The sequence below is a fragment of the Mandrillus leucophaeus genome, unplaced genomic scaffold (assembly GCF_000951045.1).
Source record: "Mandrillus leucophaeus isolate KB7577 unplaced genomic scaffold, Mleu.le_1.0 Scaffold136, whole genome shotgun sequence".
Classification (NCBI taxonomy): domain Eukaryota; kingdom Metazoa; phylum Chordata; class Mammalia; order Primates; family Cercopithecidae; genus Mandrillus; species Mandrillus leucophaeus.
In genome coordinates this window covers 5,440,828-5,467,831 of record NW_012101321.1, presented here as the reverse complement: position 1 = coordinate 5,467,831, position 27,004 = coordinate 5,440,828, and the positions used below count along the sequence as shown (strand labels likewise).

General features: G+C 40.7%; 1 protein-coding gene across 1 annotated transcript in view; it reads left to right on the top strand.

The window, feature by feature from the left end:
• ARHGAP10 (Rho GTPase activating protein 10) overlaps positions 1 to 27,004 on the top strand; it is a 351,063-nt gene that overhangs the window by 124,227 nt on the left and 199,832 nt on the right. Inside the window, exons 5-7 of the mRNA XM_011973261.1 lie at positions 11,188 to 11,289; positions 18,470 to 18,580; positions 20,325 to 20,429. Of these exons, the coding sequence (XP_011828651.1) occupies positions 11,188 to 11,289; positions 18,470 to 18,580; positions 20,325 to 20,429 (318 nt within the window). The remainder of the gene's footprint in view (positions 1 to 11,187; positions 11,290 to 18,469; positions 18,581 to 20,324; positions 20,430 to 27,004) is intronic.

The window sequence follows — 27,004 nt, the reverse complement described above, 5'->3', positions numbered from 1 at the left end:
CTGTTGTTTTATGTTCGAAATGTGCTCTTCCCCCTTTGGGGGATATGGAATTGAAAACAAAACAAAAACACCTGGACAAGGTAGTAAAACCTCTAGTAATCTTCTTGGGCTACACCTTTCCATATAGAGTTTTAAAAATACCTGTAACCAAACAACACATTTGCTCCGAATAGAAGGAGCTTATCACTGGGGGGAGTGTAGTTATTTCTGTGCGCACCTCAGTTTTATGGAGGAATGTAGCATTACAGTAGGGTTTAAGATTATAGACGCTGCCACACCGTGATGCCACTGAAACTAGGAAGAGACTATTAAGTATTGGGATGTAATTTCCTTCAATTTAACAAAAATTTAGTGAGTCTCTATTGTGTGCCAGTATTGTGATGGTATTGTGCATTATATTGTGTGCTGTATAGTGTTATGCTGGGGATTCAAAGGTGAGTGAACCACAGACTCTGTACTCAAGGATCTGGGATTTAACTGTGATTTCCAGAAATAATGCAGCGGTTTTGCCACAGGGAGCCTGGGATATATTTAGCAACTTATTTAAAATGTGCAATCTGACTTTTGAAATTACCCCAGAGAAATAATTTCCACCAGTCTTTCCTGAATTTTGTGTATGTACTTGAGAAAGAAAAAGTAACATTTGCCTGTTGTTTACCGTTTTTGGCTTGGCCCAGGGAGAGGGGAATTAATACCAATTTTAGGTTGAGAAGGGAGTTTTTATATTTATATTTTTTTCCCCCACATGGCTGGGAATGTGAGCTTTTTTTTTTTTTTTTTTCCTCTTCCTAAAAGAAATGACTAAAATCCCTTGGTGGAAATAAACACTGTGGCCTCAGTAGCTTAACCACACAGATGAACCCAAGGAGTTCCAGCTCTGTAACTGCTGTTTATGGGATGAATTATCATTTAAGTGACTTGTGACAATATTGGACATTTCTTTTTGGCATACCGTATTACAGTTTTTAATGAAGGGCTATGAACTGAGGCTCAGCCCCTGTGGACAGTGGGAGATCACTGGGGACACCACCCCAGGCTCCTTCCTTGGATTGTTTGCCATGCTGCAGGCAGCTGGGTTGTCCCCTCTGGCTTTACAGCAGGAGATTGGAGGTCAGCTTTCACTTCTGCGACCTTGACTAAGTCATTGGCTTTAGTTTCTTATCTGTCAAATGAAGGACTTGGGGGATCTGACTATTGTTTTATAGTTTTATGATTTTGTTTTGATTGTGTCTCTAAGCTGTTCGAAAGTTTGTTGCATTTTGGTTCATTCTCTTTTAACATTTCATTGGCAGGTATTCTTTGTAAACAACGTCCATTTCTTATTTTTCTCATTTGAATTGGATGGTGCTTACATGTGTGAAGGTTATATTATGGAAATGAAAACTGAGTGCGAGTGAATCTATTTACTTTTACTTGCCATCTACTCTACTGGAATTTAGAAATGTCTGACCTTGCATCTTCTATTGACTCATTTTTCCCCTTAAACTTTCCAGCTTCTGATGTTAACATTTGTTCAGAGTATATCCTGCGAAGCGACTTGCACAATCAGTAGTCCTTTTAAAAGGAGAAATGGTTACAATAGTTTATTCTATGCTTTAAACTATTTAATGACAAAATTCTTTCCTGAAGTCCTATTTATGTATCCTTCCGTGTTCTTCTGGCTTCAAGTTTATAAAGAGTTGGTGTTATGTGCAGTCTTGCTCAGTATGGTGTGTGTGTTGACTGTTGTACCTGCGGAGGTCACCTGTGAAGAGCCAGTCATTGTGGGTCATAGGGAGAAGCCCTTTTTCCTGGCAGTTTTGTATACCATAATAAACCGTAGAGAAGGGTGGTTGTCTGTATTATACAACAGTATGTAAACTATGTAAACATCTGTCCTTTCCATTAGGTTGTTAAATCTTTAAAAGACTGTGCTTTTTTTTTTTTTAAATTCTCAACCAGCCCCTACCCTGTCTTAATACATAAAGTATCTAATAAGTAGCCTATCCAACTGATAATTCTAGAAGAAACAGGAAAGGGTTTAAGTTTGGGTATTTGAATTACTTTCCACATCTGTGCTGCCTAAACATTCAGTCATATTTTGGCGAGCACACAGTCTTGTTCCTCTGATTAAATCTGCTTACATGGGATACTTCAGAAAGACTTTACTCTCGTAGGTTAAAGAGCTTTTTGTAAACAGCATAAAACAGTTTTCACATGGGAAGTTAAGAAAAAGGTCTTTAAAAGTTGACCACATCAGAATTTTTAGATATGGGGGTCAACATTTTGATCTTTCCCCGTCTCCTGTTTCCCATCTGGTAATGTTGTAACCCTTGCCTGAAGCTCTTTCAGTTCCCTGTGCTCTTGCCTTCTCCAGTTTCCAGAAGCCCAGTTACGTGTTTAACTGTGGTTTAAACGTATTCTAAGTGGCTAGGTGGTTTTTGTAAATTGGATTTTGAAAAGCCCCAAGGTATTGTCTACTGTTTTGCTTATATTTGGATATGCTTTCCTTGAGCCCTGTTTGGTTTGGACGTATCCCTCCATTTTATAGGTTCTGCTGCATTTTCTTACATGCTTGCTAGGTTCTAGCCTTTGTTCAAAAAGCCCATTTGCCATCACAGTGAGAGGTGAAGCCGGCTGGGCTTCTGGGTTGGGTGGGGACTTGGAGAACTTTTCTGTCTAGCTAAAGTATTGTAAATGCACCAATCTGTGCTCTGTGTCTAGCCAAAGGTTTGTAAATGCACCAATCAGCGCTCTGTAAAAACGCACCAATCAGCGCTCTATGTCTAGCTAAAGGTTTGTAAACGCACCAATCAGCACTCTGTAAAGTGGACCAATCAGCAGGACATGGGCACGGCCAAATAAGGGAATAAAAGCTGGCCTTCCGAGCCAGCAGCTGCATCCCGCTGGGGTCCCTTTCCATGCTGTGGAACCTCTGTTCTTTCGCTCTTCACAATAAATCCTGCTGCTGCTCACTCTTTGGGTGTGCAATAACTTTATGAGCTGTAACACTCACTGTGAAGTTCTGCAACTTGACTCCTAAAGCCAGTGAGACCACGAACCCACTGGGAGGAACGAACAACTCTGGACATACCACCTTTAAGAGCTGTAACGCTCACTGCGAAGGTCTGTGGCTTCACTCCTGAAATCAGCAAGACCACAAACCCACCAGAAGGAAGAAACTCCGGACACATCTGAACATCTGAAGGAACAAACTCCAGACACACCATCTTTAAGAACTGTAACACTCACCGTGAGGGTCCATGGCTTCATTTTTGAAGTCAGCGAGACCAAGAACCCACTGGAAGGAACCAATTCTGGACACAACAGGACACAGGTTGTTCCCTGATTCATCACATCAAGTGACTATTCAGAGTTTTTCCAAGGCCTAGCTCAGTTCTTATTTTCTTTTGAAGCTCCTTCACCCTTCTTGAGCTTGGCAGTTATTGCCAGATATCCCACAGTACTTTGTGGGATAGCTACAGGAACCAGTACAGATCCTGAACAACATAGGGGCCAAGTACGTTGAGCAAAAACTCTGAGAAATACCAGAACATGGTAAGAGTTACGTGAGATGAATTGCTTTTTTGGACATTTGACCAAGTAATGAAAACGTGGGTTTGGGCAAGCAGCAGCACACAGATGTCAAGTGGATGCAACTAACTGTATCAGGAATAGAATCTGTTCAGCTGCTATCTTGGAAAGAGCCAATTACAATTTTATCCAATAGAAGAACAATTTTGAACGGAAAACGTAATAGATGTTCATTTCAAAAAGTACGACTTATCACCTAAGCCTACTACCAGACTATGACTAATAAATTTTTTTTTTTTTTTTAAAGACTTTCATTCTGTTGCCCAGGCTGGGCTGGAGCCTTGAGCTCCTGGGTCAGATGATCTTCTGAGCAGCTAGGACTACAAGTGTATGCCACCATGCGTGGCTAATTTTAAAATTATTTTTGTAGGGACAGGGTCTCTGTGTTGCCCAGGCTGGTCTTGAACTCCTGGGCTCAAGTGATCCTCCTGCCTTGGCCTTCCAAAGTTCTGGGATTACAGGCTTGAGCCACTGTGCCCAGCCTTAATGAATACATTTAAAATACAGACTTCCAAAGATTCTGTAAGTTACTATAAAACATGAGTAAAAAACCTGTCTGGATAATTTCTCATATTACATTATATTTAATAGAGGAGAAACAATATTGATTTAGTTTAATTACATTTCTTTCATTCAGTATAAAACACACTAGTGCCTATGATACAGCATAGTGTTAGAGGCCCTGAGATACAACTAGGAATTACAACACTGGCTGGCCTTCAAGAAGTTAGCAACTTTTTGTGAGACTGTCAAATAAGCAATAAAAATACATTGTGAAAAGTGCTGTAATAGGGGAAAGCATAGGTGCCCTGGGACGTACTCTACCATCTCATCTTTGGAGCACCAGGAAGTCTTTCAGGAGGACTTAATTCTTCCTGGTTTGAATCCTCTTTCAGTGCCTTAATTAGCCATGTGATTTGGGTCAAGTGACTTAAAGCCTTTAAGTCTCAGTTTCCTGGTCTGTAAAATGAGACTTATGACACTTGTCTCAGGAGGTTATTGTGAAAGTAAAGTGAATTTGGTAATGTACTTGAAGTGTCTAGTTTGGGGCCTGGTATCCATAGAGTAATTTTATTATCCCATTCATGGCTTTCTCCCCATCACCTTGCCAAACAGGAATTGCTCAGCTTTTTGTCCATTCTCTGCATTCTGGGTTTAGGGGTGACAAGCCATAGCATGTGGCTTATGACCCTTATGGACAGATAGTGCTAAGGCACTGGATTAGTGACTCTGGAGCCACCGCTTAGGAACGAGGTGCCACTTTGCCAGCGTTGGTGCTGCTGCAGTCCTGTGCTGGCCATTCACTTGTGTTCTGACAGGTGTCTCCCAGGCACCCTTCTGGGTCTGACTCAAGTGCTCCATTCTGTGAGGATGGAGCTGAATTCTCATCTCTTTAGAGAGGCTAGAGGAGCTTAAAGGAAAGGGGTGGGTTGGGTAGGACAGGGCAAATGAAGTGTCAAGTAGGAACGAGTGACACTTGGCGTGGGAGTTAAGGGAGGGTGTGCTTTCTCCCCGCTGGAGTGGGGAGTCCTCACTTAACATTATCAGTAGGTTCTTGGAAACTGAATTGAAGCAAAGCAGCACATAAGGAAGCCAGTTTTACCATGGGCCAATTGACATAAAAGTTAAGTTTTTATGTCATATTTCTGGTCTCAGAAACATCACCAAACTTTTTTTTTGTTTTTGAATGGAGCGGAGTTTCACCCATGTCTCCCAGGCTGGAGTGCAGTGGCATGATCTCGACTCACTACAATCTCTGCCTCCCAGGTTCAAGTGATTCTTATCCCTCAGCCTCCCAAGTAGCTGGGATTACAGACATGCGCCACCACACCCGGCTAATTTTGTATTTTTAGTGGAGACGGGGGGGTTTCACCATGTTGGTCAGACTGGTCTCAAACTCCTGACGTCAACATCACCAAACTTCCAAAGACCACTGTTGTGGGAAGTCAGGGACCCCGAGTGAAGGGACCAGCTGAAGCCATGGCAGAAGAACATAAATTGTGAAGATTTCATGGACATTTATTAGTTCCCCAAATTAATACTTTTATAATTTCTTACACCTGTCTTTACTGTAGTCTCTGAACATAAAATTTGAAGATTTCATGTACATTTATCACTTCCCCAGTCAATACTCTTGTGATTTCCTATGCCTGTCTTTAATCTCTTAATCCCATCATCTTTGTAAGCTGAGGATGTATGTTGCCTCTGGACCCTGTGATGATTGTGTTAACTGCACAAATTGTTTAAACAGTATGAAATCTGGGCACCTTGAAAAAAGAACAGGATAACAGCGATGTTCAGGAAACAAGGGAGATAACCATTAGGTCTGGCTGTCTGAGAGCTGGGTGGAACAGAGCCATATTTCTCTTCTTTCAAAAGCAAATAGAAATATCGCTGAATTGTTTTTCTCAGCAAGGAACATCCCTGAGAAAGAGAATGCATTCCTAGGGGGAGGTCTCTAAAATGGCTGCTCTGGAGATGTCTGTCTTTTACGGTTGTAGATAAGGGATGAAATAAGGCCTGGTCTCCCATAGTGCTCCCAGGCCTATTAGGACAAGGAAATTCCCTCCTAATAAATTTTGGTCAGGCCGGTTGTCTGCTCTCAAACCCTGTCTCCTGATGTTATCAATGACAGTGCATGCCCGAAACTTCATTAGCAATTTTAATTTTGCCCTGGTCCTGTGATCTTGTCCTGTCCCCATTTGCCTTGTGATATTTTATTGCCTTGTGAAGCAATAAAACAATCTCTGTGACCCACACCCTATTCATACACTCCCCCCGCTTTGAAAATCACTAATAAAAACTTGCTGGTTTTGTGGCTTGGTGGGGGCATCATGGAACCTGCCAACATGTGATGTCTCCCCTGGACACCTAGCTTTAAAATTTCTCTTTTGTACTCTTTCCCTTTATTTCTTAGACCAGCTGACACTTAGGGAAAATAGAAAAGGACTCACATTGAATTATCGGGGGTGGTTCCCATGATAACCACAACACTTTTAATATTAAATATTGAAATAAATGTGAACTATACATATATTTAAGAAAGATTAATAAAAACAAGGTAATCATTTACTCACTTATTTCTGTTCAGGGTCACAGGTGTCTGGAGCCCATCCCAGCAGCTCAGAGTGCAGGGTGGACACCAGCCTTGGACAGGGCATGATCCCACACTCACTTACACAGTACTATTTAGACATGCCGGTGAATTGACCTAAGAGATGTGGGAGGAAATAGTAGGTACCCAGAGAGTACCCACGCAGGCGTGGGAGAATGTGCAGACTCCACATGGACAGTGGCCCTGGCCACGAATTGGTTTTTATTTTTCCCTTATTAATGTAATAATGAAACGATGCTATTCAAGGACCTGCCATATTTAAGTTTATCTCTAGACGAGTCCAACAGTAAACATTATTTGATTTTATAGTTTGAAAATAAGCCTTTTCCATCTCCTCATCCTAAACAATTGGAAAATGTAGAAAATTCGAGAAAAGTCATCTAGTAACAAAAAAATTCTTTCCTCTTCTAAAGCAAAATAATTCAGTACCCTACAGAAAAATGGGCAATTCACAATTACGTTTAAACTTTTATGAATTCTTTGTATTCTTTATCCACCTTTCAGTGGAAGCATTAATGTGTTTTTTGCCAAAAAAAAAAAAAAAAAAACTGCTTCGTGAAGGATATATTTTGTGTTACGAATGTTTCCCTATGTTCTTACATATTGGTTGTAATCCTCCCCCTTTTGCTGTGTGCCCTTTGCTTGATTATTGTGATTTTTTTTTTTTTTATATTTACAAGTTCTTATAGCTTCTTCCATTTCTTTTTTGCTTAGATCCTTCTCTGTTCTGAGATTCGTTGAAAATATTCTCTATGGCTTCATTGTTTACTTGTGACTCTTTCAATCCATCTGGAATTAATTTTGATATGAGATGAGGTTCTCTGTCTGCTTCACAGTAGTTAAACAGTCATGCCTGCACCAATAGTTGAATCGTCTCTTCCTTTTTTTAAACCCAGTGATTTGTAATGACAAATTTCTATAGTTTTTACCTCAAGATCTGGTTATTTGAATTGTGGTTCTTAGGTTCTTCTCTTCTACCATTTATACAATGTATATCTTTTTTGATCCATAATGCTGTTTTAAGTAGTAGCTCTACTTTTAAAAAAAGTTTTGCATGTGCAATTTTATAACAGATTAGAAAGCTGACTTCTACCATATTCAACTTATAAATTTTGTTTGGCTTCCTCATGTTGTTACAATTAAAAAAAAATGTGTCACCACCATAAAGATCATTGGAGTTTTCAGCAGTTCCAGAGAAATGAGAAGACACGGCCAATGTACTGGGTCTGTATTCTCACAAGGCAAAAATGTTCTGGTGCTGAGTAATGGCTGCCTTCTTCTCTGGAGTAGACGAGGACTATCTGGTTTTCATTGCCTACCACTCCTGATTGCATTTCTCTCCCAGCCTGTTTCACTCATTAGATTACTGCCTGGCCCAGACTCATTTCAGTTTTTGTAATGTCTAATTTATAAGAAAAGTTTTCATATTGTATTTAACTTGATCCTTGTTGGAACTTTTTGGATTATGCTATTACATTTATATATATTTTTTTCTATAATGCAGTATTGGGGGGGAAAAAAACTCCATTCTTCATTGACTGCTACTTGAATAGTTTCCTTTGAAATTTGTATTATTTCAGCACAAGAAATCATATGAGCACAAAGAAACAATAATACTCTATAATGACATTAAGAACAAATGCAGGAAGAAATGATTACCTGCATTTTAAGATTCAAAAGCAAACACAGCAGCATTTGTATAATACCATACCATATATGGACAAAGATATTTCTGTTCTAAGCTTGGTGGGTGTGATGTTGTTGTTGTTTCTTGGCTAAATTCTTTCTTCATAAAGGCTTGATGTCTTCTTTTTCTTTCATTCCCAACTTTACCGGCATGTTGATTTTCATAGCTTTCTATTGCTCGGTGTGCTGGGTGTTTTGACTGCTGATTACCATGTCACCCCTTCCTCGGCCGCTTTCTATGATTCAGATTAAATCAAATGAGGTGGTAAAAATGTTTTCCATGTCCCTGGTAAGTACTAGTCTGCAGTGATAGTGCTTCTTAGCATGTGACCTTGCTTTGCAGCAGTCTTGTGGGCAAATGCAGGGCCCTGACTTCCATTGGTCTTTTGTTTAAATCTGAGAAACAGATGCTCAGAGAATGTTTGTTACAAAGTTACAGAGTAATGAGTGGCTAGGACTGCAGCTTGGTCTTCTGACACCAAATTCAGTGTGTACTTCACAACATCAGCTTTTTTAAATAGTGGACATTTTTAGGTAATGGGCATCTGTTGGTTTCAGTTTATTTTCTGTTAGTTGTTAAAATAGTGGAAGAGCATAATGAAAAGCAGAAAAGAGAATAATCAATCCCTTGGACTTAAAAAATTGTAAATAAAGAAAACCTACAGCATAAAGAAAAATAAAGTCTTCTGGTCCTGTGTATCAACAAAAGTGACTATTAAGTAAAAGAGGTTAAAATAAAACTTCCTGCTTTTTTTTAGTTCCATTTCTACACATGGGTGAACCATAGGATCACAGAATTTTAGGTTGGGATCTAAGAATGAGACAGACAGTTAAGGAAAAGTCCCTGATCTTTTTTTTTTTCTTTGGTAAGAAAACTTAGGTTCTGTGTTGTCAGATTTTTTTTTTTTTTTTTTTTTAAGTTGTGCAGCTAGTTGGTAATTAACCTTGGAGTAGAAAAGGGAAGAAACCTCAGTTTCTGAGTCTCTCCTCCTCCATCAGTGTGGGAGAATTAATTGAGGGTTTTTAGATGACCTGACAGGGGACATAATGTCCTGGGTTTCAGAAGAACAGTGCGTGGTCCCATGTGGTAAAAAAAAAAAAAAAAAAAAAAACCAAAAGATAAATAAAAGAAGTAGAGAATGAACATGCTTTGTTTAATCTCTTTGCCTAACAGGAAAGAAATCATACAAGAAAAGGCTAGAACTTTTGCTTTGGAAAATACAAATTGGAAAATTAGGGAAGAGAATGTTCCTTTTTTAGGAGGTGTGGAGAGTTAGGGAGAATTTGAAATTAATGGAAACATTTTGACAGCATGAGGACATGGTGTGCTCTCCTTGATAATCAAGAATGTTTATTAAAAATCTATGAAGTTGGCTGGCAGCTTTAGGGGAGACAGCCCGTCTTCTCTGCATTTATAAATGTGTGTACTTGTTTTCTCAAAAAGCTTCTATAGCAAATGGAATGCAAGTATGTCCTAATTCTAGACAGTACCTAAGAAATGTTTGTGATGTTAACCAAAGGGTGAGTACTAGTATGTCAATATTATTTTAGGCCCTGTTGACCTATTTGTATATATTTTAAATAGTGTTACAGAGATCACTGGAAAGGTTTGGGAAAGTAGATGACATTTCTGGTCAGAGAATCTTACTGCTATACAGGTTGATCATCCTGACTCTGAAATCCGATATGCTCCAAAATTTGAAATGACATTACAAGTGGAAAATTGCACACCTGGCCTCTTGGTCTCTGATGGTTCAGTGTACATAAGCTTTGTTTCATGTACAAAATTATTAAAAATATAGTATAAAATTACCTTCAGGCTATGTGTGATGGGTGGATACAAAACAGAAATGAATTTCACATTTAGACTTAGGCCCCATCCCCAAGATACCTCTCTTGATATACACAGATATTCCAAAATTCAAAAATATCCAAAAATCCGTACCACTTCTGGTTCTAAGCATTTCAGAGAAGGGATACTTAACCTGTATTCATACTGGACCATTACAGAAGATCTTTCCCGAGATGTTTTTTTTCCAACCTTGATTATGTATTACGATTTTTTGAAAATCTAGAGTAAAACATATTGATTGATTGATTGATTGAGACAGAGTCTCACCCTGTTGCCCAGGCTGGAGTGCAGTGGTGTGATCTCTACTCACTGCAACCTCCGCCTCTGCGGTTCAAGTGATTCTCGTGGTTCAAGTGATTCTCGCGCCTCAGCCTCCTGAGTAGCTGGGATTACAGGTGTGCGCCACCACACCCTGCTAATTTTTGTATTTTTAGTAGAGATGGGATTTCACCACGATAGCTGACTGGTCTTGAACTCCTGACCTCAGGTGATCCACCCACCTTGGTTGGCCTCTCAAAGTGCTGAGATTATAGGTGTGAGCCACCGGTCTATTATTCCATTTTAAACGAATTCCACGTCTGTGCCAAAATCTGGAGCAAGTTTGCTTTTTTAAGCTTTATGTTATTTTTCTTATGTATTCTGTTTCATTTGGTTGGTGAGGGGCGAGTAACATGGAATTAATTCTTACTACTGCTAAGTATGAAGAACTGAAAAATAACATAGGCTTGGAAAAAAGTCCATTAAAGGAAGAAATAAAAGTGTCTCTTCTGTCCTAATGCTGTCTTGATGATTAAGCAGTAGGCTTGGTACTGATATGTTTTTTTTAGATAGCTTTGTTACATTCAGAGTGGTGCTTTGTTCTATTTTCAGATATTTTTCATAATTTGAGCTTCCCAGTGGATTAAGTATATGTGTCCTTTCATTTCTGTTTAACCATGGTTTTTTTCTTTTTTTTTTGCAGGAAGAAAAAAAGAAGTTTGACAAAGAGACAGAAAAGAATTATAGTCTAATTGATAAACATTTGAATTTATCAGCAAAAAAGAAAGACTCACATTTACAAGAGGTATAATTTTTTATTTTTCTGTTAAGTTTTCAAAATTTAATAAGCAATACATGTCTTTTAAAAATGTGCTTTACTGTTGATAACTTTTCATCTGGCATTATATAGAGATAACAAAAAGTGAACAGATAGTGTCATAAATTAAGAAAAAAGTCCTTGTGAAACAAGACAAAATAATACATCTTATAGCGATTACTGAGGTATGGATTTATAGTAGTAAAATTTTTGTTTCTGAGTATTATTTTATAGGAACATAACTTTAAACCAGCATTAGTGAAGAACAGATATATTATTTGCAGGAATAGATCAATTAATTGGCTTTCAGGAGTTCTTGAAGAAATGAATTGAATTTAATAAGCTCATATGCCATTATGCATTTATGTGAAGGCAGCATTAATCTTATTTAATGCTGAGGATTCAGGAAATTCAGCTTCGTTGGAAAGGGAGCATCTGTTTTACTTGTATTAATAGACTCATTTATTTCAGAGGCAGCCATATATAAGCAGGAAGGAATTTATATTTTATTTTTCATTTTCTTGTTGTTTATTTCTAAATCCCCTGCCATTTGTTTCTCTCTCACACTTGGATGGAAACTCAGTTGTTTACAATTCAAAACATAATGCTTTTATTAAAAGTAATGCTGTTTGCCATTGTTAGTATTTTGTCTGATCCCACAAAATTGTATTTTTTTCCCTTGTTTTTTAACACATAAGGAATCTGGGCATTATGTACTACTGTCATAAACACTTGCTAAAGTATTATCAAAATGACACAGTATTAAGTCTTGTGTAAACCTGGATTATATTTAAATGTCAGCTATGTAGTTACACACTCTGTGTGTGTATGGTTGGTTCGACATCCACATGTGACTTTTTCTTTTGTCTCTCTAATGTCTTTGACTGACATTTGGATGGCACTTGACAGTTCATAAAAGAAAAAGGAGCTTTTACACCACTTCATCCTTACTGCTTTTACTTTGGGTAGGGCCCTGTTCTCTACTTGTTACATATTATTGTGTGCTCCCTCATCTCCTGCCCTCTGTCAATTTTGAGATGATAGCTGTAGCTTTTACAGACCCCCTTTATGCTAGCAGTTCTCTACCTCTGCTCTCACCTCCATTTTCAGGTATCCTAAAAAAGATTTTCATTCCCCAAGTAAATTTCCAAATCCACTTCACTTTCTCATTAGGTATCTCATTTTAAACTTTTCTTAGGCAACATCTTTGGAGTCACCTTGGCCCTTTCTCTTACGCCTCCCATCTAGTCCATCAGTATGTCATCTTTAGTTCCAGAATATAATCTGAGTGTATCCACTTCTCATGACTCGCTCTTCTCCAAACCCTCCTAATGGCTTCTCCAGAGGCCCCAGGGCCCACAGGATGCTGTGTGTTCTGCACCCAACCCAGCTGGGGTCAGCATAGTATATACTGAGGGCCGTGGCATTTGTTTTCCTTCTGCTTGGTATGTTTCCAACGCGCATCCATGTGTCTCAGACCTTCAAGTACTCTTCCAAATACCTTCCACTCAGAGGTCAGTTTATTAGAAGTTTTTCCTGACCTTCTTATTTAGAATGTCCCCTTTACTCTGCTTTATATTTTTTTCATATTCCTTTTTTTTTTGAGTTGGAGTTTCACTCTTGTCGTCCAGGCTGGAGTGCAATGGTGAGATCTTGGCTCACTGCAACCTCCGCCTCCTAGGTTCAAGCGATTCTCCTGCCACTATCTCCTGAGTAGCTGGGATTACAGGCGCCCACCACCGCGCCCGGCTAATTTTTTGTATTTTTAGTAGAGACAGGGTTTCATTATGTTGGCCAGGCTGGTCTAGAACTCCTGACCTCAGGCGATCCACCTGCCTTGGCCTCCCCAAGTGCTGGAATTACAGGCATGAGCCACAGGGTTCAGCCTATTTTTTTTTCATGGTCTTATAACCGTTTTGACATACTGTTCATTTATTACGTGGCTTCTTCCACTAGAATGTAAGCTCCTTGAAGGCAACAACATTGTCTTATTCAGTGTTCTATCTTCAGTGCCTAGAACAGTACCTTTTAGGGAGTTAGGTACTTAATGTACAGTTATTGAATGAACAAGTGTGGAGATGCTTGTACAGTGAGCTGGGGCTCCAGTAATTTATCAGTCCCAAAGATAATTCACCTCCGGAAACATGAAGAGATCCTAAAGATGAATAATTTGTTTCATTTAAATTACATACACTTTTTTATCTTGCTCTGTTTGCTCTTTACAAACTTATGTGCTCACACTGAAACAGCCTTCTATTTTCAGTGTAAAGCCCTTAATAGGGGGTATGATTTTTGAAGGGGAAAATGTTAGGTTTGGATATTCATTACTTTTGGCAGTGGTTAATGTAATGCTAATTTTGAGTGAATTGAGATGCTCAGGAGATTGTAAAAGTTGCAGGGAATGATACTGAACAAAGGCTTAGAAACGTACATAATTCATTCTCTCCTCTTGTTTCAATTGAAAATAACAGGAGATGGCCGGGTGTGGTGGCTCATGCCTGTAATCCCAGCACTTTGGGAAGCCGAGGCAGGTGGATCACAAGGTCAGGAGATGGAGACCGTCCTGGCTAACACGGTGAAACCTTGTCTCTACTAAAAATACAAAAAAATAGCCGGGTGTGGTGGCAGGTGCCTGGAGTCCCAGCTGCTCGGGAGGCTGATGCAGGAGAATGGTGTGAACCCAGGAGGCGGAGCTTGCAGTGAGCTGAGATTGCGACACTGCACTCCAGCCTGGGCGACAGAGTGAGACTCCATCTCAAAAAATGAATAGAGTAGAGTAGAGTAGAGTAGAGTAGAGTAGAGTAGAATAATCAGGAGAGAATTGGGCATGCACCATGCTGGCTATTTTGGCAGTTCTCTGAGGCCTTGCTACTATACCTTTATGTTTATTGGGCATAATAGCTTCTACGTTCATCCACACCCCTACATTCTACTTAACAGTTGTACAGTAACAGGTATTGGATATTTGAGAAAATTCCATTTCTATTTTTGAAGTCTATTTTTTCTTCCTAAGTAGCCAAATGATAATATTTCAGTGTAATAATAATCTACTTGAGAAGCAGATTCCCTGAATAACTTTGTGTGAGACTTGTCTACTTTCTTACATATATTTACAGCTGGAAAGACTAGAAATTAGTTGATAATCAAAGCGAAATTGTGTATTTGTTAAAAACTAGTGATTTGCTTGGAGTTGTCAAATGTATAGTGATTGCCTTTTAGATTCATTTTTAAAGGTCAGGCTGAAGGAAATCATTTTATGACCCTAGTTACAACTTGGACGTCCATGGCATTCTTGTAAGAGAGGGCTCTTGTCATGGGATCTTTAGGGTGCAGAAACCTTTGTGGCTGGTGATGCATTTGCCTGAGTTTTGCTCTGGCCCGTTGGGCTTGTTCTGCCAGCTCCTCTCGGCAGGCTGCGCTGGGCTTGTGCTACTGGCCTGGATCTCATGCCTGCCAAAGGCGAGTCAGGCATGGAGTGGCGAGGGGTTCGTGAGTGAGTTCAGGGTCTGGCCACTGTGTGCAGCCAGGCATGCCGACCGTGGTGGGGCAGGCAGCTCCAGGCACAGGCACCGGCTCCGTGCAAGGCTGTGGCTAGACCAGGCATACTGCAGGTCGCTTCCATTGTGGGCACGGTGGCGCCTGGAAACTTACAGACACCAGGAACCACAGAGCCCCAAAGAGGGTGTCACAGCCCTGGCTCAGGGAGCCCCTAGATCTGGGCTCCCTGAAGGACCACAGTTCTTCTCTCCTTCTCATCACCCACAATGTGGCGAGCAGGGGAGGGGGAGGTTCACCCCTGTTTGTGTTACAGCTCCTTCAATCTGGCCATTCCTTGGGTCCCAAGTTCTTGTCCCACATCCAAGAGGAATGAGGTATGCAGACAGTTGCAGGGGTGAGCAAGGTAGAGGGGAACTTCATTGAGCAACAGGACAGTTCTCAGGAGACCTGAAGTGAGTAGCCCTTTTCCGCAGGCAGGTCATCATAATGAGTGTCCAGCTCTCAGTGGAGGGGAGACCTCTAGTGTGTAGCTCCTTTCTACAAGCAGGTCATCCTGACTAGTGGAGGAGACCCCCGGGGGTTGCTTCTTCCAACAGCTGGTAGTCCCCATGTCTTTCTGAGTCTGTTTGAGTGCAGGGTTTTTCTGGGCTCAGAAGGGAGGAAGTGTGCTGACTGGTCCATGTGCAGCCATGGGTGGGCCTGGAAAAAGCACCGTAAGTTTTCATTCCTGTCTGCAGACTCCACCCAGAACTGGCAGCCCAGCGGCTCCCAGGCTTCAGGCCATCCTGGCTTAAAGGTGGGGTTTCACCAGGGACCTCTCCCTTCCCACCTAGGAACCTGTCTGTCTCCTGCAGCTGTCAACATGTCATCTACGGCACCCAAAGTATTTGCGCCAAGAGATGCCGATAGGCCTCTGTCGAGCTGCTCTCAGCTCCCTGGCCTCCCTCCTGTGCTTGTTGGCATCCAAAGTCCAGAGTGGGCCGAGCTGGAGGTTGGGGTTACTGGGGGCGCTGGCATGTCAGCACCACCCTAGTGCACACATACTCGGCCGGGTGGGAACAGTACCTAGGCTTGGCTACAACTTTGCTCCACACTGGATCAGGTGCTGGGAGCGAGGAGAAGCCAGAGAGCAGGAGCAGGCACTTCTCAAGTCTGCTGGCGGGGCAGTGGGCCTTCCCCGGCCCTCAAGAGCATGGGGATGCCCTGGCCCAGAGCTGTGGCCGTGTGGCTGCAGCTGTGTCTGGGAACATGGGGCTCCTGCCCTGACAACTCCATAGAAGTTGGGACTCCTGCCTGTTTCTGGCCCCCGCGGGTACCATGGTGTGCGCAGCCCTGGCCACACTTTGCGCTCTGCAGCTGGTGTCCCCACAGCGGCTGCTCCAGACTGTCCGCTACTGCCATCATTGCCAGTGATCCCAGGGATTATGGTGAGTTAATCATGGAGCATGTGGCACAACAGTTCTGGATTTTCAGAACGTTAAGGGGGTGGTGATAGAGGTTGACTGGTAATGCAAGGGTCATTACAGTAGCAAGAACAACCAGGAGAGAGAATTTGCTAAAAGATAAAATCAAATTGATAAATCTGTTGCTGGTATAAATTTCTTCAAGGGCCTTTCCAGTAATGACAAATGAGGAAACCACCCTTCTTATGTCTTTATTTTGTTAAATACTCAACAAAATTACTGTGTTTTTGCTGGGAGATGTGCCAACTAACTGCTGATGGCTGAACTATCAAACTCTGGTTATTGGAGGCACAAAAATATGATTCAGAGGAGTGTTAAGTAGAAATTCTCATTTTAGCTTAGTAATATATATTAAAGTATTTGCTGAAATGTTTTTTATTACGTTTTGAAATGTGTTGTTTCAAATGTATTAAATGCTTTTCAAAAACACATTTTTGGTTATAAAATATATGAATAAAATTTCAATAAAATGTATGATTTGATTGTAAAGTATATGGCTCAGTAGTATTAAGTACATTCACATTGTTTTGCAACTATTACCACCATGCATCTCCAGGGCTTTTTCAAAAATCTTCCCAGACTGCACCTCTGTACCTGTTAACAATAACTCTCCATTCTCCCCTGCTCCAGCCCCTGGCAGCCATCATTCTGCTTTCAGTTTCTATGAATTCGACTACTCTAGGGGTCTCATATGAGTGAGATCATATAGTATCTGTCCCTTTGTGACTGGTTTATTTCACTTAGCCTGATGTCCTCAAGGTTCATCCATGTCGTAGCATGTATCAGAATTTCCTTCCTGTCTAAGGCTGAATAATATTCTGTTATACATATGAATCGTCCGTCCATCCATCCATCCATCCATCCATCCATCCATCCATCCATCCGTGGGCATTTGGGTCACTTTTCCCCCTGCTACTATGAACAGGGGTGTACACATATCTGTTCCTCTGCTTTCAGTTCTTTCGGGTATATGCCCACCTGTAGAATTGCTGGGTCATGTGGTAATACTATTTTGAATTTGAGGGAAAAATTTAATTTTTTGTTGGGAGTTGTGCCTGTTAACTGCTGGTGGCTGAACTATTGAATTCTGGTTAATGAAGGCACAAAAGTGCGATTTTGAGGAGTGTTAGGTAGAAATTTTCAGTTTAGCTTAGTAACACATTATATTTCAGTATTACTTAAAGCACTGTTTTTCACAGTGCTTGTACCATCTTGCATTCCCACTAATGATGCACAAGGGTTGCAGTTTCTTGACATCCTCACCAACACCACTCCTTTTCTTTTTTGGATAGTAGCCACCCTAATGGGTGTGAGGTGGCATCTCATTGTGAGTTTGATTTACATCCTAATGATGAGCGATGTTGAGTGTCTTTTCATGTGCTTATTGGCCTTTTGTATATCCTCTCTGGAGAAATGCCCAGATAAATATTTTTAAGAGTAAAATTAGCTAAGTTAGGAAAAATATCACATGATGCCTAGTAAGAATGGTTTCTTGGACATGAGTTCTCTCTCCACTATTCTCTGTGGAGTCATGCTCTTCTTCTAGTTCCTTTCTAGTTAGACAAGCTAAGCTGGAAGCTTTTTTTGGAATAGCCTCCTGACCAGCTGGTACCCGTTTCCCTCCCAGGGCATGAGATGTTGTGAGGGCTGCAGATGGGCGTCCAGCCCTGGCCCGCCTTTGAGAACTGGGTTCTTGAGATGCTGCCATGGCTGGCTCCTCCTCACCTGCCGCCATCACTCCCTGAGTGCTGAGGTGCTGGGTCCTTTCTCAGGCAGACTTTATTCTGAAAGGATTTGTTCATAGAAATGTTTGTGGATTGTGATTGCATGTGGTTCAGCCTTGGGGCATCAGTTGTGGTTGGGGTGAGTTTTTCATGAAGAGAAACCTCTTTGATCTTCAGTTCTTGCGGGTCAACCTCAACATACAGAGTAGGAGTCAAACTTTTTCTGCAAAGAAACTGATAGTAAATATTTTAGACTTTTGTGGACCATAAAGTTCCTGTTGCACCTGCTCAATTCTGCTGTTGCAGCAGGAAAGTAGCTGCAGACGATACCTAAATGAATGGTTGTGCCTGTGTTGCAATACTTTACTTACAAAATCAGGCAACACAACGTATTCTGGCCCATGGACCACAGTGTGATGACCTGATGTAGAGTTTCACTTTTCACCGTCTCCAGTTTGCCTAACCTCTGTGATTCTAACATAGGCAGATATCCAAGTGGAGCAGAACCGGCAACACTTCTATGAACTGTCTCTCGAGTATGTGTGTAAGCTGCAGGAAATCCAAGAACGAAAGAAGTTTGAGTTTGTGGAACCTGTGAGTATTATTGCCAAGTTGTTTGCTGGTGGAGTTTTGCAATATAAGATAAGTGTTTATCTTCCTAGGTCTGATTTTTGGTTTATAGTTATTAGAGGCCACAGTGCATAAACATGAAAGAGACATATTGAAAAGGGCAAACACAGCCATGAATTCAAGGAATTGCCTCTAAATCCGTGTTTCTCAACTGTATTTGCACTGCAACATGTAATATTCCCATTGCTACATGATCTCAAGGAAGGCAAACAAGTGCAATTTCTGCTACCTTAGCCTATAGCTCTGTCTTTAAAAAATTTCTCTGAAATAATTTATACTAGAATGAGTGAACATGGGTTGTTTATACCAGTTCAAACTTTGATACTTTAAACAATTGTTTGTAACATGACTTCGAACACAACTCACAATGCTTATGGCAATCTAAGTTTAGAAGCAGGATATGGAACATTTGAGACAATTTTATGAGTTACTCTGACATTTTTTTTTTTACTTACTTTAGAAACACATGGTTTTTGTTTGTGATTATATAGATATTTGCTAGTAGCTTCAGTTGTTTATTTATGAAGATACATGCACATGAATATATATAACATAATGTAAAGGATATTTCATGTGGATTTCAGCAAAACGAACTCATTTTCAGGATTCATTTTAATTTTAATATCAACTTGTTGAATGGTTTCTTTTTCTTAAACAGCTTTATTAAGATAACATTCACACACTACACAATTTACCCATAGTGTGTATGGTTTATAGAAACAAGAATAACTAAGTAATGATTAAAAATGAGCATTTGTGGAGCTATGGTTTACTTGCAGCGATAGTCATTAACCTAAACCAGTAGAGAAAAAGTAAACCTCCTCAAAATCTTTCTTTTTATGTGAAATAACAGTAAATGCCTGCTTTTATTGGGCATTTATAATGCTCAGTCGCTGTTCAAGTCATTGTTCTAAGTGTTGTACCAAACTCATTAGTCCACACTATTACTCAATGAGGAGATAAGGAAATAAAAGTAGAGAAAGGTTGAATAATTTGCCCAAGGTCCCATAACAAGTCATGGCTGATGTTGGGAATGGAGCCTGCTGGGCATTTGGTGTCACAGCCCCAGATTCCTAACCACCCACGGTGTGGCATTTGGAAGAAAATGAATCTCAGTATTTCCTTAACTCTCTCCCCAAATCACTTCTCTTCACTTTAGATTTATTGACTCACATGTGGAGCAGAGGCAACAGCTCTCTAATTAGAGACAGGTTGGGAGTTGGTAGAAAACTAAAGGTTTAATTACAGGTTTGAGGCTGCCCCTGGCAAGTCATGGAATATCTTTGTCAACAAAACACAGGGATTGCACTCTGTTGGCTGTGGCTGGGGAGAGTCTGGAGCTCTTCGATTCTGTGATTTTAGTTTCTTATAGATTGTATCAACCTATAGTGATAAGATTTCAATTACAAATACTGGGATTCTCCTGACTAAAGAGGACAAATGGATGACTTTATAATTCAATTTTTCCTACAGAACATGCCATACAAGCTGCCTAATGGCTGTGATATTTAAGGGAAAAAAGCATCATTTTCTACAAAGATCAATTAATAGTGTATTTGGGTTTACTTGAATATTATTGACTTCCCTTTAATCACTTTATTTCAGTGGAATAACAGTGAGATGGCGGGGGGAACCCTTGCTTGTTTATATGATTCTTTTTTCTCCTGAGTTGTTTTGTGCTAATACCTCTTTTCTTCCTGTGTCTTAGATGCTGTCATTTTTTCAGGGGATGTTTACCTTCTATCATCAGGGCCATGAACTTGCCAAAGACTTCAATCACTACAAAATGGAACTACAGATCAACATTCAGAATGTAAGGAAATGGAAGCTTTCTTTATAAAAAGATGTTTGAGTGTATTTTTCATTTGTTTGTTGTATGAAAAGCCTTAAATGAAGACAACGCTGATCTATTGGTACTGAGAAACTGAGGGTATGGTGCCATCTGCTGGTCAGCTCTTGGTGTGACGAACTGCTCTACAGTTGGTTGAGGCTTGGGACATTCTGCCACCTGGCGGCTTTTCCTGCAGTTTCTGGGTCAATTCTAAGGATAAGCTCTGTTACCTTAACTCTAAGTCAGCTATTTCTGTAACAGACAAAAGAGCACTCCACTTTAAGGCATTGAATTTATAATGCACTACATTTCTTCTCCTTTAACTGGGTATCTTGATTTTTGTTCCCAGATAAGCTTATCGTTTGAGTGGAATGTCTTCCCTACATTTTATGCATATTTACTAATGCATTGGTGTTCACAGTTGCTATTGGTCTTGATTATTTTCCTTTGGAAAATGTGTGCTTTCTGCCAAGTCTTGGATGAAGAGATTCAGGAGAATGGTATTAAGCAGCATACTGTATGTCATTTTGATCACGTGGTGGATGTTTTTCCTCTCAACACTAGTTGATGCTGGAGGTTCCTCATTGACAAACTGGTCAGAGGATGTTGAGTGTAATTTGAGGTCTTGTTAGGAATGTCGTGAGATAGCTTTGTGACCAACTCACAGCACATAATGAAAGACACACAGGTAGATGGATGGGAATGTGGTTGTTGTCTGCTCTTCATTTCTTTCACAATTAGAAGTTGAGAGTGGGCCGGGCGCAGTGGTTCATACCTGTAATCCCAGCACTTTGGGAGACCAAGGCAGGTGGATCACGAGGTCCAGATATCGAGACCATTCTGGCCAACATGGTGAAACCCCGTCTCCGCTAAAAATACAAAAATTAGCTGGCCATGGTGGAGTGCGCCTGTAATCCCAGCTACTCAGGAGGCTGAGGCAGGAGAATTGCTTGAACCCAAGAGGCGGAGGTTGCAGTGAGCTGAGATTGTGCCACTGCACTCCAGCCTGTGCGACAGAGCGAGAATCTGTCTTAAAAAAAAAAAAAGTTGAGGGTGAATACCTTTTGTGTAAATTTTGTTTCTAACTTTTTTTTTTAACGTACAGTTCCCTATACTTGGGAGTGTAGATGATAAAGCCTCTTATTTTTATAATTTATGTGTCAACTTCTATTTGAGGATTGTTAGGACATTCACCTGGGCTAATGATAGAGTCCTGGAGTAGATTCTTTCTTTGCTGCTGTGGTGTCACAATTTGTGAAAACAGTTATAAAATATGTGGTATGACTATAATGTGACAAAACTTAAAAATCCAAAATGGGTATGTGTGGATTCATTCTAGTTACCCCAGAATTGTCCCTGCAGGTAGTAGAATATTGAGTTTAATGATGTTGAGTTTTTTTTTTTTTGGAGACAGGGTCTCACTCTGTTGCTGAGGCTGAAGTGCATTGGCACAACCACTGTTCACTGCAGCTTCAACCTCCTAGGCTCAAGTAATCCTCCTGCCTCAGCCTCCTGAGTAGCTGGGACTGCCAGTGCATGCCAGCACACCCAGCTAATTTTTTTTTCTTTTTGGTAGAGATGGCATCCCACTGTGTTGCCCAGGCTGCTCTCAAACTTCAGGGTTCCAGTGATCCTCTTGTCAGCCTCCCAAGATCCTGGCATTATGGGGGTGAGCCACCATGCCTGGCCGATGTTGAGATTATTTAGAATATTTTGCAGGCAGCAGAAAACAGTTATGTAAAAAGAACACTAGATAGTTTACATAAGTGGTCCCCAACCTTTTTGGCACCAGGGACTGGTTTTAAGGAAGACAATTCTTCTGTAGATGGAATGGAGGTGGGGGAAGATAGGGTATGGTTTCGTGATGAAACTTCCACCTCAGGTCATCAGGCATTATTAGATTCTCATAAGGAGTGCACAATCTAGATCCTTTGCGTGCACAGTTCATAATAGGGTTCGTGCTCCTATGAGAATCTAATGCCACCGCTGATCTGAGAGAAGGTCGACTCAGGCGGTTATGCTCACCTGCCGCTCACCTCCTGCCGTGTGACCCGATTTCTAACAGGCCATGGACCAGTACTGGTTGGCAGCCTGAGGGTTGGGGACCCCTGCTTGAGATTATAACTCCTGTTTTCCCCTCCACTTACTGGCTGTATAATTTGTGGAAATTCGCCTTTTCTGTCTGGACCTCATCTATCAAGTGCAGGACTGGCCAGAATGAGAACCTTCAGGCAGGACTGTATATACAACTTCCAGAATCAAGGTAAAATGAAGAAAATAGTGCCCTTTATTTAGAGATAATGAAGAGTTTCAGATCAGAGGCATTTGATCATTAAACCAAGCAGAAGCTCTTCTGCGCACAGGGCCCTGTGAACGCATAGGTGAATGCCCTTGAAGCCAGCGCTCTGCCTCAAGCTCCGGGGTGAGCTGTGGGGAAACATCAGTCTTTTGGGATGTTCAGTGAAACTCCTTGCACAGCTCATTTATTTGTGGAAGTGTGTTTATAACACACCTGTGGGGAAGGCGGGGGTCTGTTTACCTTATATAAACCAAAAAAACTTTCAGAGGCATTAAATATTTAGATGGTAATGAGCAATATTCAGTCTTGAAATCTTCTGAGCAAACTTTGAAGCTAAGCTATCATTTGAAATGTTTCACAAAATGACCTGGTTGGAATCCTTAATATATTCAGAACTTATACAATTGACAACAGTATTCATTTTCTGTAGAGAAATGGGGAAATGACAGTTTATTGAAAAAAAGCCTTTTTTTGTATTGTCTCGCACTTAAGGATGTGTGGTCATCAGTAAATCGCCGTGCATTCTCAACCTTTTTTCTAAATATTCCTGTCTTGATTTTGTTTGGCTGTTTCTTAATAAACACTCTTGCAACTCAGAATTTCTCTCGGCCTCACCTTCAGTATTGAGAACACGTGATCTAGGTGGCGTCTCTGCTCTTCAAAATGTTAATTTTTAGCTTTTTTTTTTTTTTTTTAAATCAGAAACATCAGCACTTTTGAAACGCGGGTCACTCATTCTGTATCATCTGCTATACCTCATTGACACTGTAATTTGCTCATTTCTTGGCCATTCATCTCATTCCTTGATGTCAGTTTTTTATTATAATAAAGATAAAATGCTGGGTATATAAAACAACATATTGTTGAAAAAAGTCCCAGTTGTGGTGTGTGTGTGTGTGTGTGTGTGTGTGTGTGTGTTGCATTTATTTGTTTGTTTGAGACGGAGTCTCGCCCTGTCACCCAGGCTGGAGTGCAGCGGCCCTATCTCGGCTCACTGCAAACTCCACCTCCCGGGTTCATGCCATTTTCCTGCCTCAGTTTCCCGAATAGCTGGGACTACAGGCACTTGCCACCATGCCCGGCTAATTTTTTTGTATTTTTTGGTAGAGACGGGGATTCACCGTGTTAGCCAGGATGGTGTCAGTCTCCTGACCTCGTGATCCACCTGCCTCAATATCCTAAAGTGTTGGGATTACTGCCGTGAGCCACTGCGTCCAGCCACTATATGTATTTTAGGAAACATAATCAAATGTTAACTGCCTCTGCATTATAACATCATAAATATTTTGATCATCTTTTTAGTATTTAATTTTAGTAAAAAAGCAAAACTTTTATAATCAGAAAAAGGTAAAAGTTATTTAAAAGTGAAAACCTATTTTTCCCCATTGGATAATACCTATTGTATTGTAAAAGTGCCTAGACTTTTTTTTTTTTTTTTTGAGAAATTGAGTCTTCATTTTCCATAATCTAGAGTGATAAATGGAAATCAAGAAAGTAGCAAGATGGCTTTTAGGAAATGGGTTTTCCAGAAGAATGGAAATTGCCTCAAATTTAAAGAATATTTTAAGGAACTAATTTTGAACTTTTGTGATTTCTGTCTCCTGAAGAATGTGGGGAAGAGAGTAGAATAGAATTCTTCCTGGAAGGAAATACAGTGTGCAGAATTTTAGGATTCATAAAGAGTCCCTAGAAGATAATAAGAATGGGTAGGAAGTATTTAAGAACATGGGCAAAATATTTTTATCGCAATGTTGTAAGGAAAGTAGAATACCAAAACTACAGACTTTTGTGTGTGTGTGCGTGTGTGTGTGTGTTTAAAAGAGATTAGAAATGATCACGTCAAAATATAACAGCAGTCACCTGAGGAGTGGGCTTATGGTTAGCTTTAGTCTTATCCCTTTTCTTTTTGCCCCCCAAATGGGACTATTTGTGTCTGTCTCTCTGTTTTACAGTGATACAGATTAGTTTTTATAATCAGAAAAGAAGTTTTTTACAGATGTTTTCTCTTTCAATCAGATTTACAATACTAAAATAATAAGGCTTAATTTAAAGCTAGTTTATTTGGAAATGTTTAATTCCTAAAGCATGTAAAGAAAACAAGGCAGCAATGATCTTTTATTGGATAGATGGATGGCATTAGTGTCCTACCATATAGGTTATTGTGAGGATTAAAGAACCATGTAAATGCTCAAATGTTACCTATTGTAATGTTTGGGGTCTAACATTATTGTAATTAGAAGATGCCTTCATATGTGCTTGGAACTTATAATTGGAAATTGCAAGGTTTTAGCCATTCTACTGATTTTATGCAAATTTTTCAGTGTGTAACTTACCTAAAAATGGTACCATTAAAAAATAGTGGCTGGGGATGGTGGCTCACGCCTATAATCCCAGCACTTTGGGACGTTGAGCTGGGAGGATCACTTGAGCCCCAGAGTTCAGGACCAGCCTGGGCAACATAGTGAGACCCTGTCTCCACAAAAGTAGAGAAGAATTAGCTGGAGGTGGTGGTGCATGTGAGTAGTCCCTGTACTCGGGAGGCTGAGGTGAGAGGATCATTTGAGCCTGGGAGGTCGAGGCTGCAGTGAACCGTGATTGTGCCAGTGTACTCCAGCCTGAGCAACAGAGTGAGACCTGTTCTCAAGAGAAGAAAAAAAGCCTTCCATTCCCAGTGCAGACAATAAGCCTCTGAAGAAGTCGAGTGGTGAAGGAGAGGGGGACCTTTGTGGAGGTGTCTGCAGCAGGGATGGTGGAGTGAGTGGTGATGAGACAGAGGTGGCTGCTGGGGCATTTGGGAGATTGCTTGTGCTGAGCAGAGATGTTAAGTGAGCACATAAGCAGACATGTTGAGAAGGAGAACCAGGCTTCTTACCGCCTGGGAAGAAATTCACAGATTTGGAAGGAGAGAGACTGGAAAGAAACCTGAAGAACTGGAGTAGAATTAGATTTCTTGGTAGGAAGTCATGGATTTGCAAATATATAGGTAGATACAGAAGTAGTGATTGTATGTTGTATAAACACACGTGCTCTGTGTAGACAGTTGACCTTTGAACAATGTTGGGGTTAGCACCTCTGCGCTGTTGGGTGTCTGCATATAACTTTTGACTTCCCCTAAACTTGACTACTAATTGCCTACTGTTGATCAGAAGCCTTACCCATAACAGAAATAGTTGATTACCACATATTTTGTGTGTTCTATGTATGATATACTGTGTTCTTACAATGAAGTAAGCTAGAGAAAAGAAAATGTTACTGCAAAAATCATAAGGAAGAGAAAATATACTTACTATTCATTAAGTGGAAGTGGATCCTCATAAAGGCCTTTGTGTGTTTTCCTATTGAGTAGACTGAGGAGGAAGAGTTGCTGTTGCAGCAGTTGTAGATGGGGAGGAAAATCCATGTATTAGTAGATCCACAAAGTTCCAGCCTGTGTTAAGGCTCAACTGTATGAACATCTGTTTCCTGAGTCTGTCTGCTGAGAAGACTTAGAAGCAATGATACTTCCTTAGCTGTGAGCACACTGTGCCCGGATCTTGGTTTCCAAATACTAAGTACTCTCCACTAAAAAGAACAAGAGCTCCTTTCCAGGACTGGGGCAGGGAAAGTATAAGATAAGCCGAGGGTACCTTATTGGACCAGAAAGTAAGGAACTGGTCGAAAATTAAGGGGACCAGTCAAAAGACAGAAGCCAGCTCAAAGGGACTCCTGCTGCTCAAATCTAGGGCAATTTGAACATGAACATAAATAATAGGATTATTGGCTTAAATACAAGTGTGTGTACATGCTCTCACCTGTGATAGCATCCATACATGTATGGCATGCACATATATGTATGTATGTAAATATACACACACGGGGAGCAGTGAGGGTTGGAAGGAATCTCAGCAAAATGACCAAGGAGGGGAGTAAAATCAGGGTGAAATTAGTACAAACATGAGGATAAGGGCCGGGGATGGTGGCTCATGCTTATAATCCCAACAGTGTGGGAGGCTGAAGCGGGTAGATTGCGTAAGCCCAGGAGTTCGAGACCAGCCTGGACCCCATATGGAGACCCCCGTCTCTACAAAACAACAACAACAAAAACCACACACACAAAAATTAAGCCTGGCGTGGTGGTGTGCGCCTGTAGTCCCAGCTCCTCTGGAGACTGAGGTGAGAGGATGGCTTGAGTTCAGGAGTTTGAGGCTGCAGTGAGGTATGACTGTGCCACTGTACTCCAGCCTGGGAGACAGAGTGAGACCCTGTCTTTTAAAAAAAA